The 19661-nt window shown below is 39.1% G+C and overlaps 1 protein-coding gene across 9 annotated transcripts in view; it reads right to left on the reverse strand.

Moving 5' to 3' along the window:
• ptpn12 (protein tyrosine phosphatase non-receptor type 12) overlaps nucleotides 1–19317 on the reverse strand; it is a 55129-nt gene extending 35812 nt beyond the window's left edge. For all 9 annotated transcript variants that reach the window (XM_042222993.1, XM_042222994.1, XM_042222991.1 and 6 more), the window contains exon 1: nucleotides 18725–19317. In XM_042222993.1, coding sequence (XP_042078927.1) covers nucleotides 18725–18826 — 102 coding nt within the window. In that variant the 5' untranslated portion in view covers nucleotides 18827–19317. The remainder of the gene's footprint in view (nucleotides 1–18724) is intronic.
• Between the last annotated feature and the right edge of the window lie 344 nt (nucleotides 19318–19661).

Here is a 19661-nt window from a genome sequence, read left to right on the forward strand (position 1 = left end):
ACAACTCTTGAGCTTTTTGTTTCTTTTACACATAAACTACAGATGTGGCAGTTTAGGAAATTTCAAAAAAACAGCCATAACTCTCCATGATTTATGTTTACTGTGAGAGATATGTGTTTGCACTGTTTACATATTTCTTTTGTCGTTCAAACTAAGCATGTTTCTTTCACTGTCATTTATCACTCAGTATCATTACAGATTAACAAAAAAATACTGCTTTACCTTTACTTGTCCTAAATTTTATTTCCAATTATTCTTACATAAAACACAGAGATACACCAAAGCATGTGTGTCCTCTCACAAATAATTTCAATGTCTGAAGAATTGAAGAGTGTGACGTTTATAAAACAAACTAACAAGAGAAGTGAAGTGTAAGAAAATTCGAGTGAAAAAAGAGGAGATCAGAGCTTGCGTATTTCAGATAAAGGAGAAAAAGTGATCTGAGGTCAAATATAAAAAGAAAGCGGAGGCAGCAGGAAAAGATGGGGGGAGAAAGGGGAAGCAAAGGACAAGGAGAGAGTCGAGGCTTTCAAGAGGCTCATGATAACTAAGCTAATGGGTTCTTTTATTGTTGTGCCCGACGTTTATTCACAAGCTCCCGTTGTACTCCGTCACTTCATACTAGCGTCTGTTCTGAATGGAGAAGGTGGGGGCGAAGAAAAGTAAATATCCCTGTTTCTATTGGGATTCAAGTGCACTCCTCTATTCAAGTCTTGTTTGTTATCTAGCAGACGGTGGATGTATCGTTTCTGCCAAAGAGCACCTCTGGGTGGGAAAAATTAAGCAGGAAAAAATAAATAAAGACAATTTTGATTTATTGTAACAGTAATAAATATAAATTCAACAGAGAATAATCCATTTACTACCACATTTAAAGAAATGAGAACCAGGATTCAGCGCTATTTGATATATCCCTTAAAATGAATCAGCTGTTAAATAAACTTCATGCAAACTTAAGAGTTTCAGCAGTTCTGTACTGATTTCATCCCAGCTGATCACAACAATGACTGGTGGCAATTTTAAACCAAGAAAAATACAACTGCCTATAACTCTTCTACCCTCAGGAAAGATGTCAGCACAATGAAAAACACAGGTACCCAACACCACAGGAAACTGCTGTGTTCTCGGAAAAACTTGTGACAGGTCCTGTGGTTTTCACACCCTTAAAGTCATCACATCATTCTCGTGTACAAAGTTGAAATTTTAAAATCACGTAATGCTTTCAATACATTTCTGTTTTAGCTTCTGCCTTATTATAAAAATAAAAAAAAATTAAAATAAATTGATCACCTACTATGACATTTACGTGCTCTGATTGTTTAGGCGCCACTCACCAAGAGGTGCCAGCTAGCAAAACCTTCACCTGCAGATGTTCGAAGCAGAAGAAAGCGAGGCTACGTTTTGACAGTACATGCTTCATCATCGTTCACAAGCTGGGTTGCGTTTGTCAAGATTACTCAAAAGCTTCTAATTTGATCCTAATGAAACTGAGAAGCGGTGCATGCACAAGTAACATAGTAACCCACACTCAGTGCATGTTTAATGGTTTCTATAACTGACACTCGGGTTTATGCACAACTCCGGCCAAAGCTAACAGTAATTTCATAGCAATCTACTTTAGTGGGAAGGCCATGAAAAATAACAGTAGTAAACTTCTCAAAAGCTCGAGATGCATGGAAACGTGTGTTTCCTCTTGCAGCCAACAACAGAACATCTGATGTACTTTGGTTTACAGTTAGAAAAGCACCTCTGGCCTTGAAGTGCCACATTGTTGTTTGTTAAACTAATTGGGGATGAAGCACATCTTAAGAAATGATGTAGATCAGAGAAAAGAGCACTGCAAATGGGGCAATTCAGCTGCATTTCAAAGTAATTAAACAGTAATTGCACCTCTTGAATCAAAGTTATTAGTTTGCACTCTAATCACATGTTTATTGTTTCATTTTAAATTTACTGTGGTGGTGTACAGAGGCAAAAATTGCGTCAGTGTCCACACACTTATGGCCCTAACCACAAAAAAATAAATTATCCCCCCCAAACCACTTATACAGGAAAGAAAACCACAGGCAGAATACATGTGAGTAATATGAACAATTTCTAGGCAAGACCACATTGAAACCACTGGATGGTTGTGGCTCTGACTGCAAATGGATGTATCTTGAAACCTTACCTAACAAAAGCTCATTAGCATTTATTTGAAGACAACTGTCGAATTGCTCCAATATCTACAGGGCTCCAATTTCCTCCATTTTATCATGTTCTTTGGTGCAATAAAATAAACTTCAGAGCAATAAATTGTTTTCTTCTTTTTTTGCACATTTATCATTGTTACCATACTACTCATTATTTTTCTAGTTTTCCCAGCATTCACATGTCTCCCGTTGCTCAGTTTCCTTCCGTACTCTGTTTCTACCTTCTGTTAATGTCCGTTTCTATCACTTTCTTATTTCCCATCAGTCTGAGAAGTTAAACAGTGTGAATGAGCTGGCCAATTTCCTGTGAACGCTTGACTTCCACTGCCATGCACACGCAGGGCGGTGCCCCCAGCAGCCCAGGGCTGACTTCACAGACCCTCTTGAGGGTGTGACTGAATCACATGTGCTCACAGACACATTTCTTCACAATGACTTGGCCTAAAATGGGTTAAAGATGCCAGGGCAGTTACTGGGATGAGAAGCAGACTGAGGAAGTATAAATATTAAGAAAATGATTTTTTTTTTTTAAAAATGCCAACAGAGATCATGATGGAGACGGAAAGAATGCTTTAGATGTAGTTGTTAGTGGATCTAACCTACTTTCTGTTTCCTGGCTGAACAAGTCAGCATCAATGTACTTCCCTGGTACACTGAATAATTCACACACATACATAGAGGCAAGCACATTCTGTTTCTTCAACTCTTCTTCAGCTGATTGGCAGAAAATAAGCTCTTCCTGCTACAGCAAAGGGGAGAAGGTTTTTGAATGTGTGTGGCCAGGAAATGCGGTTATTGAGCGCTACTGGCAGAGAGGCAGCACTGACGGTCACCTTCCATGCAGACACACATACACACACGCCAAAATAGGTCACTCCTCACAATGTTCTCAGAAAAATCCATCTCCCGCGCTGCGAGCATGCGGGGAAAAGATGCACTGCTACAGCATGGAGACTAAAAGGGTCTGTGTGAGTTTGTTGCTGTGCTTCCCTCACTCAGACAATTCAATCAGCCTGATCTGTGTGCTCTCTGCCTTTCTTTCACTGTGGCATTAATGTCCCCGATCAGTAAAAGGCTGCACAAGTGCAAAGTCATATTCAGTTATAAAGAAAGATGTGGCTAAGACAAAGCAACAACCGCCGAAATATTAAAGGAACAGCTTGACATTTTGTGAAAATATACCGTCTCCGTCTCACTGACTTTCTTACCAAGAAGATCATTACTAAGCTAATGGCTTTAGCCGAAGCTAAAAGCCAACCCCTAATATAAAACAGCATGTTGATGTTTTATATACAAGCTTTTATATTCAAGTTTTTCTTTGAATAAAAAAAAAAAATGAATAGAAAACACTTTGTGAGTTTTGCCCCAACTTTTTTTCATGTTAATAATAGTGCTGTCAAAATTAACACTTTAACGCGGATTAAGCAGTCATCACGATTAACTCGATACAAAAAACTTTTCACGGTATTGGCGCATCTTGGGTGCAGAATGACTCAAAATTCCTGAAATGTTTCTGTCAACGCATTTCGGGCAGTTTGTCCAAGTAGAGTTACCTTTCCACATGCGCAAATGGGCAGTTGATCTAGTAGTGACGGACAGCTGGACCAATCAACTCAATTTGAAGGAGGATAAACGCAGATTGGCCCTCCAGGGCTCTAGAGTGCGACCAATTTGGTCGCAAATGCGACCAAATTTTTCAGTGGTGCGACTAAAAATAAATAAATATTTGGTTGCACCTGTGCGACCAACTGTTCGGGTAGCAAAAAAATAAAAAAAGAAAGAAAAAATCTGCAAAATTCCCTGTGGTCAACAACAGACACACATTATGCCCCTATCGTGGACTAAACCAATCTGAGATAGTCAGGGGCGGGACCTCTCTGATTGGCCATGGTCCAATTGAAAGTGCAGGTGGAAGTGGGAGGTGAGTAGCTTGAATAAAGCGATATCAATTCATTAAATCCTGAATCGACTTTTAAACATAACTGTGTTTTGCCAGAAACGCCAGATTCTCAGATTAAAGCTCACAAAACCATTTCAACAACAACCAAACAGCAAATGAGAGCAGGTACACGGATTCCACACAAAGACGTAAACACGGAGGACCGACGCATCAGAATCAGCTTTGTGTTTCTCGGCTTTCTCACCCGACGGCCCGTAGACGGACACGCTGTCGGAGCTTAGCGATTCTGTTGCGTCGGGTCCGCGCTGTGTTTACGTCTTTTTGCGCTGATTCTGAGCTGCAGGTTTTGTCTCTCTCTAACCAAAATCCACCGAGCCAGCAGCAAAAGAAGCAGCAAACTGCGCTTCACATTTGATCAATGTCGTCGTGAATTTTGCTGTTTTGCTTCCACGACTATTAAAATCACACTTCATGCACAGCTAGCTCTCTCTCTCTGTACTTCAAGAACAGTTTTCCGTCTCCAATCTCAGTCTCCGTCCATTCTGGCCCTTCTCCGTCTCCGGGACTTTGAAAACCGGAATCGAATGGATTATAGAAATCAGTGATGATACCCAGCCCTAGTGAGCAGCCTAGGCACGACAGAAGTGGATGTAGCTGTAATAGGAAAAGAACTATTGCTAACTTTTCTGCTAAGTTAAGGCCTGATCCTTCTGAAATTCATAGCCAGTGCTCTGACACGGTGTCATCAATCTTTGAATGCTGAAAAAGCACAGTGTATCCAGAAAAACACATTATATTATATAAATTATTATAAAATTTGTGTACGCCTAACTTTTGTGCCGTACCGGTACGCCCATGGCAAAAAGTTAGTCTAGGGCCCTGCCCTCTCTATGGGAAATTTGAGCATTAAAAAAATAAAATAAAATAACAAGACGGAACAGTTGACCGACAAAGTATTATGCACATTGTGCAGGAAGGAATTTTCTTTTCACCGAAGCACTTCCAGCTTAAAATATCACATTGACACGATGTATAGGTTAGCCGGGGATGCTGCTAGCACTTTGGCTAACGCGTCACCCAGCTTGCAACCAGCCACTCACGGAGCATCAGTAAGTCTTGACTGACACAGTGCCAAGTGGATTGCAACAACCTGCGACCTATTAATATTGTTGAGAACACGCGCTTTACATAGCTTTGGTTCCTCGTTTCAAGGACTTGAAGTGCCCATTATTCTGTTAACACTACATTAATAAAAAAGCAGCAGTAATTATAATGTTTGCTACTCATGTCCAACATGAACATTATCAATCATTATTAGCCACAGCTGCTAGCTGCTACCTTAATGACAACTTAACAAAAAGGCTAATGTGGCTATCAGGTTGCTGTTAACTGTTAAATGGCTGGTTAACGTTTATTTCACTGTTGTTGAGATAAGACCTTTGCTGGCTTCTCAAAATATCTCACATTGAGATGTTTAGTGTTGAAAATGACAACTTCAGCTGGAAGTGAGGGGAGTGGCTGCCTATCTGCAGTGCTACTATGTGTTGTGCATCTACTGTGGGAGGCAAAGACGGCACTGTTGACACAGTTACAAATGAGAGTAATCCTTTATTAATTTGTTAGTATTGATTAGTATAAGAGTATTGATTTTTTAAAAAAAATTTTTTTTAAAAACAAACCTTGTCAAGATAAGCATTTTTGCCGTTGCCATTTTCAAACCAGATGAATGGCTGAGAAGCTGCAAGCTCACTGTCTAAAGATTTGTGACTGACAAGTCATTAGCCAACAAGCATACTCTGGACAGCCCCCCTTATTCCTTGAGTGACTATAATTTACACAGTGGCCATTATGTTGTATTCAGCATTACTTGAAATTAGTGAATGAGCGTATCAAGTAATCAGCAGTCTTTTTCCAAGCACAGGAGTCCCCATTAAAAGGATGACTTCAGTGCTGGTTTCACTTTTCAGACCCAGAACCAATTTCTGTTTGTTATGCTACTATGAGATGAGCTCATTTCAAAACTGCAACAATTAAATTATTAACTGTGTGGTTGATCAGATATAACAATTTCTTCATTTCAAAGGCAAAAACATCTATTATTCCCTGGTTTCATCGTCTTAAAATTGACAATATACAGCTTTTGTTTTAAAAAGCTCAAATAGGCTTATTCAACCACCACCTTTATCTCAGAAACTATCTATTGGTATTTTTTAACATTTTATACTCTAGGCCAGGGGTCGGCAACCTGCGACTCCGGAGCCGCATGCGGCTCTTTAGTCCTTATAGTGCGGCTCCGCGTGGTTTGGGAAAATAAATTAGAAGTATTTAGCTGAAGTGTATTTTATTATGTTAGTTCTTTTTTAACTTGGAAAAAAAAAATTATATTCTATTATTTTTTCATCGCTCAAAATAAGCGCCACACTCAAGCGGTACGGCGGCTCACAACAGTTTTTGTTTGCTACATGGATCATTTTAGTTCAGCTGGGTGTCTTTCCTTTTGTTATATTTCTTTAAGAGTTCAAAATGTGTTAATTACATAAATAAAATGTAATTTTCTCTGTAGCACTTCATGGATTTCATAAGCAACACACCTTAGTTGTTCACACAAAGCATAAAGGTAAAAAAAACAATATATACAGTGTTATCTTCATTTTAGATGTCAAAAAGTATTTGCTGGCTCCCAGTGTTTTCTTTTGCGTGGAAACGGGTCCAAATGGCTCTTTGGGTGTTAAAGGTTGCTGACCCCTGCTTAGGCAATTCACAGAGGAAAATAAGTAGATTAAAACAACATTTCAAAAGCCAAAATACTAGTTGTCACCATTTCCCATATTAATAATGGGGAATGGCAGCAAAAACCACATCACCTAACTATTCAGCTGCTACTTAAAACTAAATACAGTGGTCCCTCGCTATAACGCGGTTCACCTTTCGTGGCCTTGCTGTTTCGCAGATTCTTTTATTGCAATTTCACTGTGCTCTTTTTTTTTGGCGTGGGGGGGGGGGGGGGGGGGGCGCTACACAATGTTTGTGTAGACCATTGTCAATCAATCTCGTGCCGTGTCTCCTGTACAGTACAGAATGCGTTAGGCTTGTCAAATTTACATAAATCTTTGATCGCAGTGTGACTCTGAAGTGCTGTACTGTATGTTTGTAAGTTTTCTCCCCAACAAACACAACAATGTCAATGAACCGTTTTGCAGAGTCAGAAGGCACCTGCGGGTGCCTTTGGTTTGATTATACAAGAGAGAAAAGTGTGAAAATGTTCATGCCTGTCTGAGAAAAGCATATAAAGTGTGTAGTGAGGGGCTTTACAGTCTTAAAACATCTATAATAATTGTAAAAAATAAAGTTGGCTACTTTGCGGATTTCACATATCGTGGGTTAGTTTTAGAACGCAACTCCTGCGATAAACAAGGGACCACTGTAACTGAATTTCTGTGGATGTTTTGCAGTCAAAGTAATAAAAACTCAGCTTTCAGAGAATAAGTGAGCATGTCAGGTCCCTGCTATTAGTTGTATAGTTAAACAGAGCTTATAAATCATGCTCATTAACAGAGGAAATAACATCAAACCACACCCTGAGCACTGGAATGAGTCAGGGGTTCGGACCTCAATGTCAAAGATCTCAACAAAGATAACGTCAAACAACTTAGCATGAGAAACCAAGTTCAACATACGCGCTCATATGCACAGTGCACTCATTTACACTTGAAGGCAACTGGCCAATATAGGTCAGTGGAGCACTGACAGAATCAGTGCATAAACAATCACACAATGAAAAACAGTGGTGCGACAAGAGTGACTTTTAGTAACACAAAGCAGAATGATTTTTTTCAGTAGCCATTGGGCCTTCCTTTTTTCCTGTCACACTTTCATTTTCAGTTCTAATGTATCTGACTGAATAAGTGGGGTATACCGTGCTTTTGCAAAGGTCCATCATGACGATGCACAAGCATCATGTAATGTTAAAGGAATCTCAAGTAAATATTTTGTAACCATATATGCGATTCTAACTTGTACATGCAGTTAAAATGATTGAAATGGACTGCGGGAAGCACCTGTGCTGAACTGAGCACACATTTAAAACCACCATTACTTCTGAGTGCCCACTTCCTTTGGGACCGCGAATGCCACCCATGCATGTACAGTACAGAGATCATTGTAGACAGACATGCACCAAAACCTACTCACACTTCTTCCTCCAATTTAATGAGTCACCGTGTTAGTGGCTTTGTGATGTCAAAAGACAAAACAAAAGTGACCAAACAAAATAAAAGCAGAAGCGGAAGGAAAAGAGACTGGAATACAGTTGGACAACCCAATGAAGGAAGTGGAAAATTAAATAGTCGAAAGACAACTTTTGAATGTAGAAAGATTTCCTGAACAAGTGTTTAGATGTTTAGCTGGTTCATGCACATTTTAATGGCAAAAAAACCCTGGGAGACAAACCTTCAATAAATATGTAATTAAAGGAAAAAACAGAATGAACAGAATGGTTAAATTACAACTTTCAGCTCTTGGTTAAGTGTATTCAAAATGAACACTTAATGGCCCCCTCAGCTCATATTCTGTCCTGAACAGGGTCTTTTAGCTCCTCCATCCTTTCTTCTTATTGGCTGCCCCTCACAAACAAGATTTGAACAGGAGATGGGTGGGGCTTTGTGCTCACAGCCACAGTTTTGTGCCTGACATATATGACCATATTAGGGTCTGAAGCTGAGTGAGAGTGAACTTAATTATCAGCATGACCTCTCCTCTGCCTTTAATCTATTCTGTTTCTCTAAAAGTAATCTGAAATTTAACCAAATTCTTAAGATTATTAGATAATAAAAAATTAAAAGAAAAAAACCCCCCACATCATTGTGAAGGAAAGTGATAATGAAATAATTCACACGAAAAAGCAATGAGATCAGGTACATTTGTAGAGTCCAAACACAACCACATGCACGCATAAATGGTTTGCATTTACCGGTATCGGCTTGTTGGTAGTTTCCCACCCTGGATCAAAGCTTACAGCAGGAAGCAGATGTGAACAGACCTCATAATCCCAATCATCTGGGACAGGGGCTCATTGTGTGTTTCGTGTGTGCTTGGTGCCTATGTGCACGTATTAATCAGCTCCCTGCTCAGATACTGTATTCACTCTCTATATTAAAGGTCAAGCTGCTGACCAAATCTGCACTTTGCTGTGCGATTCTGTGGATTAAGATGACATTTTGGATAGGATATTAATAACGATAATGAAATGCGGGATTATTTTCTTCCATAACACACTATACATCAGCAGGGCAGAAGCAGGATAGGTGTGAGTGCAGGTAAACGAATGTGGGTGAGGTGCTATGAACGATATGACTCGTCCCCATTTCCTTTCACGTTAGTCACACATTGCACACACAGGTCATCATTTCCTGAGTATTTCACTGTGTTGGTCCCTTATCTTGATCAATTAAGATGTTCTGGGTTGTTGGTGGGTAAGCTAGCTTTCATACACACACACACACACACACACACACACACACACACACACACAGCAAAAATATTGCGTTGCATCTTCTGAGAAACACCCAGCTTAGAGGCAAAAGGCTCTTTTTTGGGTTAAGCCACGGAAAAAGGGCGGTTGAGAACGAAGGAGGCTTGTGACACGACAAGAAATTGGGAAGTCTTGTTTCTTGTTGTAGTAACATAAGGCGGGCTGATGGCGATTGCCACACAGACAAAAACAGCAGCAGACCCCTGCTGTGTAACCCTCTTTGACCCATTCGCACAAACAGGCTTATAAAAGTTAATTTACAGCAACCATTTGAAAACTTCTTACCAAGAAAGTGCAAACAAATCAATTTAAATGTGTTAATTACCTTTTTTACAATATTGTTAAATGTTTACTTAAATATTTGAGATTTTTGTGACATTTCTCTAAGTATTTCTCCAAATTAATATTTTCAACTATTTGTTCATTAAAAATAAACACCAGTGTGCAGTTGTAGATTTGCAGTAGCCAGTTGTGGACTTAAAATATTATGCATGTTCTGTCATTCAGTGCTGTGCTATAATTATTATGTTTACAGCTCAGTTGCTCCAGTGGCATTTTATTTATATTCAAGTTAAAATAGCACAGCTGTAACACTATAAGCGACACAGGACAGTTGGGTTAGCGATCTTGGTGGAGAATTTGCATGGCTGATGCTCAAGCCCAAGTAATCACTCACTTGTATTTCTAATGCAAGAGTAATGTTTTAACCTTCAGCATTGTGTGTGGACTTCACTAGTGCCTACTATGCCTGGTGTATTATTGGTTAGTTATGTCACCCGCCTGTTAGTATATTTTATTTGCATTTTGTGCTTTATATTTGTATTTATTATTGCTCTTAACTCATTCTGTGAAGCACTTTGGCATACCTGTGGTTTTTTAAATGTGCTATATAAATAAAATTTTATTGTAATGAATGATTGTTTCAGTATTAACATTAAGATTGTAAAACTTAAAAAAATAATCAGCTTCCTTAATTTCTGAGTTCTCTAAACTTGGGATTTACAGTGTACATGCACTCTGTGGATTAAAAGAAAATTGCCTTGGCTTTGGCAGAGAATATGTGTACTGGATTGTGTAGACATATCTATAAGGTAATCAAGTCAGGTTATCAGTTAATGGTGAGACAACATTGGCAAAAAAATGCCTTTTGACAATATAATCAAAGCAAAAAACAGACCACATGTCAAATAACAAAAAAGCTCTTTTACGCAAGTTTAAGAAACCACTGCTAAACAGCCGTCGTAAACAACAGCATCGGAAAGTAGCACCTGATAAGATAAACCAGTTGTATCACTCATTCTTTTCTGCTATAAATGGTAGAAAGACCATTTAAAATTATCTGTACCTACATGATGGAGCCCAGCAGACTCTACATTGAACCGGCAGTAGACTGGTACAAAAAGGAGACTGGTTAATGGCCTCACTTCCAAAAGTTTTCCAGGAGAAAAAAAAAATATTTTGGTATTCAACAAATTTTTAAAAAGGAAGAAAAGCATTTTATCACACAGGGTTGAGTAGGCAACCCACATGCCATAAAGTTGAGGCCTGGCTTTGATTCGGCCCCATAGCCATTTACTGCATGTCTGCCCCCAGGGCTTTCTCCCAGATTTCCCATCTTCTCTACATCATCTGATCAAACAAAAGCTGCAAATAACCCCCAAAATGTATATATAAATATTTAAAATATTGACACCAGTCTTAAACCTTGGGTTAAGGCCACAGACGACATAAAAGATGGACATAGACATTGTGATGTCACCTGCCAGTGTTTCCACCACAATCACCAATGATCACTTTCTAGAAGCCAGATGTTACCTTAAATGGATAAAATGGAGGAAATGCTAATTTATCAGCTAACACTAGTTAGCTTGGTGTATTCATACATAACCCAGGTGCAACAAAGAGACATGCATATCGACTAAATAGTGCTACGTAACAGACTAATAAAATACCTGAATTTCACTCAAAACTAAAGCAAATTTCTTGGATGTTCTGTACCACACAACAACCCATAATAATGAGATACTCCATTAAAAATGCTTCCAAAGGCTTCAACAAAACACACTTAGTGAAATGTTTAATGTCTAATAGTTGTGGATGAGGTCTTGCAGACTGAGCAGGACACCTGGCAATCAGCATAGCCATACTCCTAACACAATTATCCAGGTGGATTAGCTTTAAAAAATTAATTTAAAAAAAAATCCACCCCACTTGGATATTGGATCCAGTTGGATATTTTATTAATAGGAGAGTCTGTGGAGACTGAATAAGTGTTGCCAGTCTCAGGATGGCACCTTAAGGAAACAGAGTTTCTGCCATTTTCACCGAGGTAACCCCTTGGTTAAGACTGATGGGTCATTTGTTGTTAACATTTATATAACTTATCAGGCCAGTGTTTTCTCTTTCTCTCTCAAAAAGAAGTCACACTGTGCAAATACCTGCTGAAGAATTTGTGTGTTTGTGTGTGGGGGTTATACATAAGCAAAAAAGGCTTTCAGATTCTACACTTAATATGCGAACACACACAAACAGACATCTACACACTTCACATAAGGGAAAGCCCCCTCGGTGACACTGGAAATTGTTGCCACACACAATCATAAACCCACACAAACACACACGCATTGTCACATCTCCTTTTTTTCGTCTCCTTGCTGAGCGTTTAATGTCTGTGGCCTGATGAGCACTATAGAGAAGCATGTGTGTCTGCACTTTTTCACTTTCTTTGATGTGCTCCTTCAGAGTAATCTGCTTGCAGGAAAGAAAACACACACAGAGAGAGGCTGAACTCCAATTTCTAAACCCCGTCTAGACTACAAAATTAAGTCCAGTGTTCCCAAAACAGGTACATGTGTTTTTATGAGAGTGTATTTAGAAATAATATCACCCCAACACAGTCCATAACTCACACTTCAACTTTTTCCTTGTACTGAGAGGAGACTAACAGACTTCCAGTAGTGTAAGAAGCTCTGGTTTAATTCTGCACAACTGATGTCTGACAGCATTTGGAGACGCAATGTTACCGAGGACAGCTCTGCAAAAATCCATGCATATGACCCCATGAGGCATTTGGATCAAACTGTTCACTAAATGTTTTATCAGGCTGCATGGTGGCCCAGTGCCCTATAACACAGAGGTCACAAGCTAAACCCCTGTAGCTTCTATGTCAATCAACCTGCCTTGAGCTAAACTCTATATTCTATAATCAGACTTTCTCACCAAGTGTAGTCAAAGTGCAACTGTTGTCTGTACAGAGGTCACGTAATGGGTAAATGCGCTTGGGAAAAAAAAAAAAATGCTACTCACAGCAAAGCCCATTCAAATATCTTCCTTTCCCTTTAAACCCAAATGAAAAATACTTTCAATTAGAATTTTTTATTGGCTGATTAAAAAGGAAGTAAAGTGGAGGCACTACTTTAAATAGGATCCTTCCTCTGCCCACAGGAAGTTACATATAAAAACTAAATCGTCTCCAGGAAACCAGTGACAGCTTACCATGTAGAAGTTGAGCTCATTTCACCACGCCAGATTGTGAGTCAGTGATGCAACTTTAGTCACAGCATTATTTATGACACAGCTATTTCCAGGTAACTGACTGATTATTACAATCTAAGGATCAAGTCATAGCAGCAAAACAGAAGCGATCTGATTTTAAATGTGAATACTAAAACATTGACCTTGTCAAGGGGGCGGTCATGGTGTAAAATAAATAAGTAAATAAATAAATAAATATTAAATTAATTAAATTAAATTAAGGTGCTCTTCAATTCACTTTTAGTTCAACAGATGAGCAGCTTGAAGCAAGGCGAGTTAAAGCAAGGCCAAAGCAGGTCTGTGATCTTCTCCAGCCTATGCAGCCAAAACATTTTGCCATATGTTTAACATGTATGCAACATATTCGTTGCAATAATTTGTTAATTTTAAGGTACAAGGTGATGGGTAACATAGGTGCTGCCAAACATAGATTGTATAATTGTATAAAGAAGATGGTAGTAGGTCTGAAAAGTGAAAGCAATGATAACTGCTTTTTAATAGTCAGCAGAGGGAGATCTGCTGGTTTCAAAAATACTTCCAAAATTACAGACGTTTATGGGAAAGTGGTCCATGCTTCCTTGCTTTTTGACCTCTAAGCTGTAAGCACTTTCCTGATGACTTTATGGGCTTAATCTCAAGTTCTGGGTCATACTGACTAAAACACGAGGCACCATCATGGGACTTCACTAACCAATTGGTAACATTATTTTAATCTTTTATTTACAGTCTATGTCATCAGCGTGTGAATGGGTTGTGAAATTAAGTTAGACATGTTAAAGGGATTTTTCCCCATTTCTCTTTAAAAGCCTTTTCTGCATTATAGTTAAAATGAATTTTATTCCTGGGAAAATCCAAAGTACTGCTTCCCACACAGAAACTTTACTTAGGCACACTACGCAATAATAATAATACCTGCTCAAAGAAATCTGAAGACTCATTGTGGCATTTTACATTTTGCAATCTGTATGAGAGAACTATGCCACTCCATGATCACTTTACATTCCTGCTTTCTTATTTTGAATGGTCACTGCTAACCAGCTAGGCTGCCTGATGATTGTGCTGATCGATACTGATCGCCGGACTCCCCAGAGACATGCGTCCATGGCTGAACGTACCCATTCACCCATCTTTGATTGTAGCTGGCAACTGCAGTCTCTGTTACTCTGAAGATCAGGTCTGGTCTGTAACTCTAAGGAGAAGCAGGTGGAAAACGACTTTGTGTTCCCAAACAGAGCTCACAAGAACTGCCAATTTCAGTAGAAAAGGGTGGAGCTGAAGAGCACCGGTGAGCTGGTACAGGTGGCTTTTAAAAATATTTAGTCATTTATATGGCACAAAAGGTTTGTAATGATATATTATATATATTTTTTTTTTTTAAATTTAGAGCTGTGAATCATGCAAAGCTTTTTAAGTAGATGCCAAGTGAAAAAAAATATTGAGCTGCAATTGATGAGAACAGGTCAACTTTAACAACAAGGCTTTTCAGAAATTTGCACAGAGAAACTTTAAATCATAATTTATGCCCACATAAAGCCTATACTTTAAAAATAAATGAATTTCAATATTTTTTCTCTTTTTTTAAGTAAACTCGATGGTTCATCTTAATTCCTCCCCTTCGTGTCTGGTTGACCAGGCTATTAAAAAAGTAAATAAATAAATAAATCTGGCTCTCTTACATAAGCACTAATAGCTGGTTTGAAAAGTCGTGGGTTGAGAGAAGCAGCTGATAACCCCCCTTTATCTGAAACAATTACAATTGCCATTGTTGCATCTGCACAGATGGTCCAAATAACAGCACATATTTGACCTTTTTTGCATGTGTACTTTTTGGATTAAGTCACCATTACAAAGCAAGAGTGTTTACAGTAAAAATGCATCTACCTTTTACTGATGACATTGCTTAACCTTAAAATGGACCAATCATGCTCATTTCCACCTCCATATTTTTTTTCCCTTGGGCTCTAGTAGAGTAGCTTTCCATGACTCAAAAGAACCCCAAACTTGTTTATTCTATACTTGGTCTCAGCTTATTACCTGGCTCCTCTCCCTTTAAGCCAACAGTCTTCTGATTGGCTACCTCAGCAAACAGATGGTTTGAACACCAGATAGGTGGAGCTTCTGTGCTACTTCTTTCACATCATACAAAGCCAAAAGTAGGGTATTCACCATTGCAATAGTTTATATATGACAGATGGAAGGTGAATCGCTTCAGAGCTGACATAAAATGCTCTTCAAGAGCTCAGTCATATCTACAAATAATGTAGGTCGTTGGAGCAAACATTCTATTCTCAATGTACATCTTTATCCTCCACTTCATAAGTATGCAGACATGCATCCCATGTAATCAGCCTCTATATGACTGCCACTGAAACAGCTCACTGTCAAGTTTTCTAATAAGGTCAAACATGGCCAGATACCCCACGATACTTTCCAATTAGCGTCCCAGGTGGAAGAAAAACCTGAAGCTTCCCCACTGCATCAAACAGCAAAACAACTACTGAAGAAAACGTATAATCTCTGACTCTTTGGCCCACTAGAGCCTGTAATTATGTCAATAAAACACATTCTATATATAAACAACAATAGGCAGTTAAAGTGGGTGTTATGTCAGGGTGTTCTGGTGACTCACTTCATAGTGAAGCACACCCCATGTGCTTGTGGTATTGAGAGCTTGACTCCAGCAATTGAAAGCCTCACAAGACTTTAAATCAACGCCACAGACTAGCAGCAACTGGCTAAGACACTTACTTACATGTTTGCTGCGGCTTGTGAGCGTCAACAATGCTCTGTACACTGGCACACAAGCCACATGTGCTCAATCAGGACAAATTTTCTTGACTGCTAGCTGGTGCGTTTGCTAAATAATTTAGCTGAATCTCAACATTCACAAGCTGCTGCCAGCTGTTAAGAAAATTTAGCTTGAAGCCCTATTTTTATAAGCCTCATTCAGTAACTTTGCATGTACAAAAATAACCCCGATTACCATGACTAACGAGATAAAGGATAATTGATTTAATGGAAGCACTTGAATGCCCCAGCGATTAAGTTTATATGAGCTGCATGATTGTCAAGGGACTGTCTAGAGACATGTGCGATAGCCTAAGGCTAACAGGAAATATATTGTATTTCATGCCAATGAAGTTCATTTGAAAGGAAACCACAGACATCACACAAATAATCAAGAGTTAAAGCCTGACAAGCAGTCAGTAGTGTCCTACAACTTCTTAAAAACACCACATTTAATAGCCTAAAAACGCTTGGTGGGGTGTTTTGCTGGAAAAACTGACAGGAAGAAACACTTTCCGCTTTAAAATTGTTCTCTTCCCATACAACGTGTGGTTGTTGTAGGCAGTTTGACAAGGCGTGGACGTGTGTAATCTATGAATGGCAAGTATAGTGGTGCTAAAAGAAGAACCTGCATTTAACCAGTTGAGTCTAGAAACAGAATTTAAGGGCGAGAGAAAACGGGCAGGCAATAAAATCACAAACATATGGACACTGTACTGAGTCTACCGCGTAAAAATTCATCTCAAGAGGGCATGCATGGTGAAATGAATCTTCTGTAAATAAGCCAAAAGCAGACTAGTTCCAGCTCCGTAGCTCTCGTCCACCATGCACTTCCTTAATGCCTCTCACATAGCTGAGAACTAATTTTTTTTTTTGCCGAACATCTCCCAGCTCCTTGTTTTCTTCAACTCTCACTCAAAAGACAAGACAGAAGGCTAAGTCATGAGCACAAAATTAGACACAGATTCGCTTATTATAGAAACTGTTATGTACTTAATCTGAACGAGAAAGAGAGGCCTCGATCCAAAGTGTGCCAAAGAGTTGCATTTTTATAGCCAGGACAAAATGTTATGAAATGGGCCAAGAAAGAATGTTGCAAGCTCCAGCAAGCAGCTTGCATGAAGTAGGGAAGTGAGGAGAGTCTGTGTGTGGGGGAAAAAGTTAACCATTCTGGTGCTGAGGAGCTTAATTCCCACATAATCAAACTGCAACATGATTAACATGAAACTAGGCTGGACGATAAGGCTGCTCATGAAGGAAAGTAAACCTGTTAAACTGTAAACTTGCTGTAAATTAAGATAGTAAATCAATTTCCACCGGAACATTTCTAAATTAAAGTTGACTCAACGACAAATGTTTTTATAGGAGTGACATTCCTGTTGTGGCATTTTAAACCATTTCACAAGCCTTGGTCCTATTTTGAGTCCAGACTTTCAACACAGTGACATCCAGTTATGTAGTGAAGGCAAACTAATGGACTGTGGGTCAGCAGTCACCGCAAAATATGTAATCAAAATCGCTTCAACAGCAAGCATCTCTAATCTCAAAAGATCCTCTCCACATGTAAGAAAGTTGCCAGATTAAAACTAATGCTGTTGTAAGGTTTAGTTTAAATCAGGGATGTCAAACTCATTTTAACATTGGGGGCCAGATACAGCCCACTTTGACCTAACTACATGTTTGAACTGAATGATAGAAAAATAATTTTGTCTGTCAGCGTGACTCTTAAATTGTAAGAAAAAAACCTGTAAAATTACATGCTACAATTAGGTGTATCCATTGCACACATAAATGACCTAAAAATAATCAAATATAGCAACCATACATTTCTATAATAGACAAAAAACTGGAACCTTTCAAACATTTAATTTTTAAAATCTTTGGTGTAGCTTGAATCTCCATGTGGGTGCCTTTAGAAGTAAAGATAAAGCTGTAAAACATTTGAAAATACTGTTAAAAGTCCAAAATTTATACCCTCAATCATGTCTTCCAAACTTTGTAGTAGGGTCTGATTGGAGTCTTTGCCTGGCCTCCAAGCCTTAGGTTTGACAACCCTTGTTTAAACGGTCTTTTTTTTTTTTTTAAATATATGGGTCCAGTGTATGGGGAGCTCTTTGCAATTTGCTTTCCTTAAACTGGAAATGTAAATAAAAGTTTGCAAGTGGCCAGATTTATCAATGACCACAATAGATACCTGCTAAAACTTCTACTAAAATTGAAGTCATTTTATAAATAGTTGACAGGATTTTTTTTATTACTGGAACACAGAGAAAACCACAGGAAATAAAGCATGCAATCAAGCTTAGGTTTGTGGATATTTAGTGCTTGTGAGGACAATGAATCACTGCACTGTCTCAATCAAGCATATAGCCACAATAAAAGATATACCTACAAGCTGCTCCAGCAACGTCATTAAAATAAATAAATAAATAAATAACCAAGAGCTAGAGAGACAATAATATATCTTGTCTTTATCATTTGCCCTTTTTAAAATTTTTTTTAAAGAAACCGGAATCGGCTGTATTTCTGTGGCATGGGAGACAATGCTAGGCCGCCATGTAAAGCCTGGAAATGGGAGGAAAAAGGAAGAGGGCAGTGTGGCCACCCCTGCCTCACCTCCTGGGGGATACACAGAGAACCAGGAGACGGGGGGGGAGGCTGGGTATGATATGAAGGGTCAGTATGGAGGAAAAGGTGGAGGTTATAAAGGGAAGAGGGTACATGTGAGACAGATATAGGATACAAGCGGCTAGGTGGAGGCGCCTGTTAATTTTGACCCACCATAAAGTCGCTGCCGAAGTTATCCTCTCCCCTCTCATCGTTCCCGTCGCTCATGGCCTTCACCCCCTGGATAAACTTTCTCAGGATGCCGGCTTGGTCCATTTCTTCAATCTTCTTGTTGCCTTTTCCTTTAAAAAATCTCCCAAACTGGCAGGGGGGTAGGGGAAATGTTACAAAATAATAAAACAAAAGCGGACACAGGGAAAGAGGGAAGAAGGAAGGGAGGGGAATAAATAAAAATAAATAAGCTTCACGGGTCCTCCCAGAGAGTCATCGTCCGCTCACAACACAACACCTTTTTTTTTTATTATCGCCCCATGTTGATTCTCCCTTTCCTTCTTTCTTTCTTCTGGACTGTTTTCACAACGACAGCGGTTAGTCCCAGAGAAAAGCAGCAGCGGCCGGATTTTCTGCCCCGTAAACAACTTCACAACCGCGGCGGTGCACGAACTGTAAACACTTGGCTATGCGAGAAAAGAAAAATAAAGGGAAAAAAGACAAGAGCCTGGGTCTGGCCAGCTTATGTACCCCTCCCTGTCTACCTCGGTTGCCACATTCACACACTGCTGCTCGTTATTCGCTACTGGGGAACATCCGGACTGGGTAAAGCCAAGGAACAATTAGGCCCGCCCCTTCCAGGATATACTTATATCTGATTGACTAACGCTGACCAGGAATTAAAATTCAAGTGGCTAAACTGGGTGTCGCTCCACCCAATAGCGTGTTCTCATTGGATAGAATCTGTGCCTGTCGTTTTGACGCTATTCGTCATTGGTGAGCTAAATTACGATCCAAAAACGTAAGGTTTAAATAAACGGCGTTACTGTTTTGCTGTAATTTTTATCGATACTTTAAAAAATTATTTGTTTTTATTCGATGATATGCTGCTTCACATAAAAAATGTTTTTTCTTACAGTCTGATAATTATATATCTAAA

The sequence above is a fragment of the Haplochromis burtoni genome, unplaced genomic scaffold, assembly GCF_018398535.1.
Source record: "Haplochromis burtoni strain Fernald_Lab_line unplaced genomic scaffold, NCSU_Asbu1 Contig_98, whole genome shotgun sequence".
In the NCBI taxonomy this organism is placed as follows: domain Eukaryota; kingdom Metazoa; phylum Chordata; class Actinopteri; order Cichliformes; family Cichlidae; genus Haplochromis; species Haplochromis burtoni.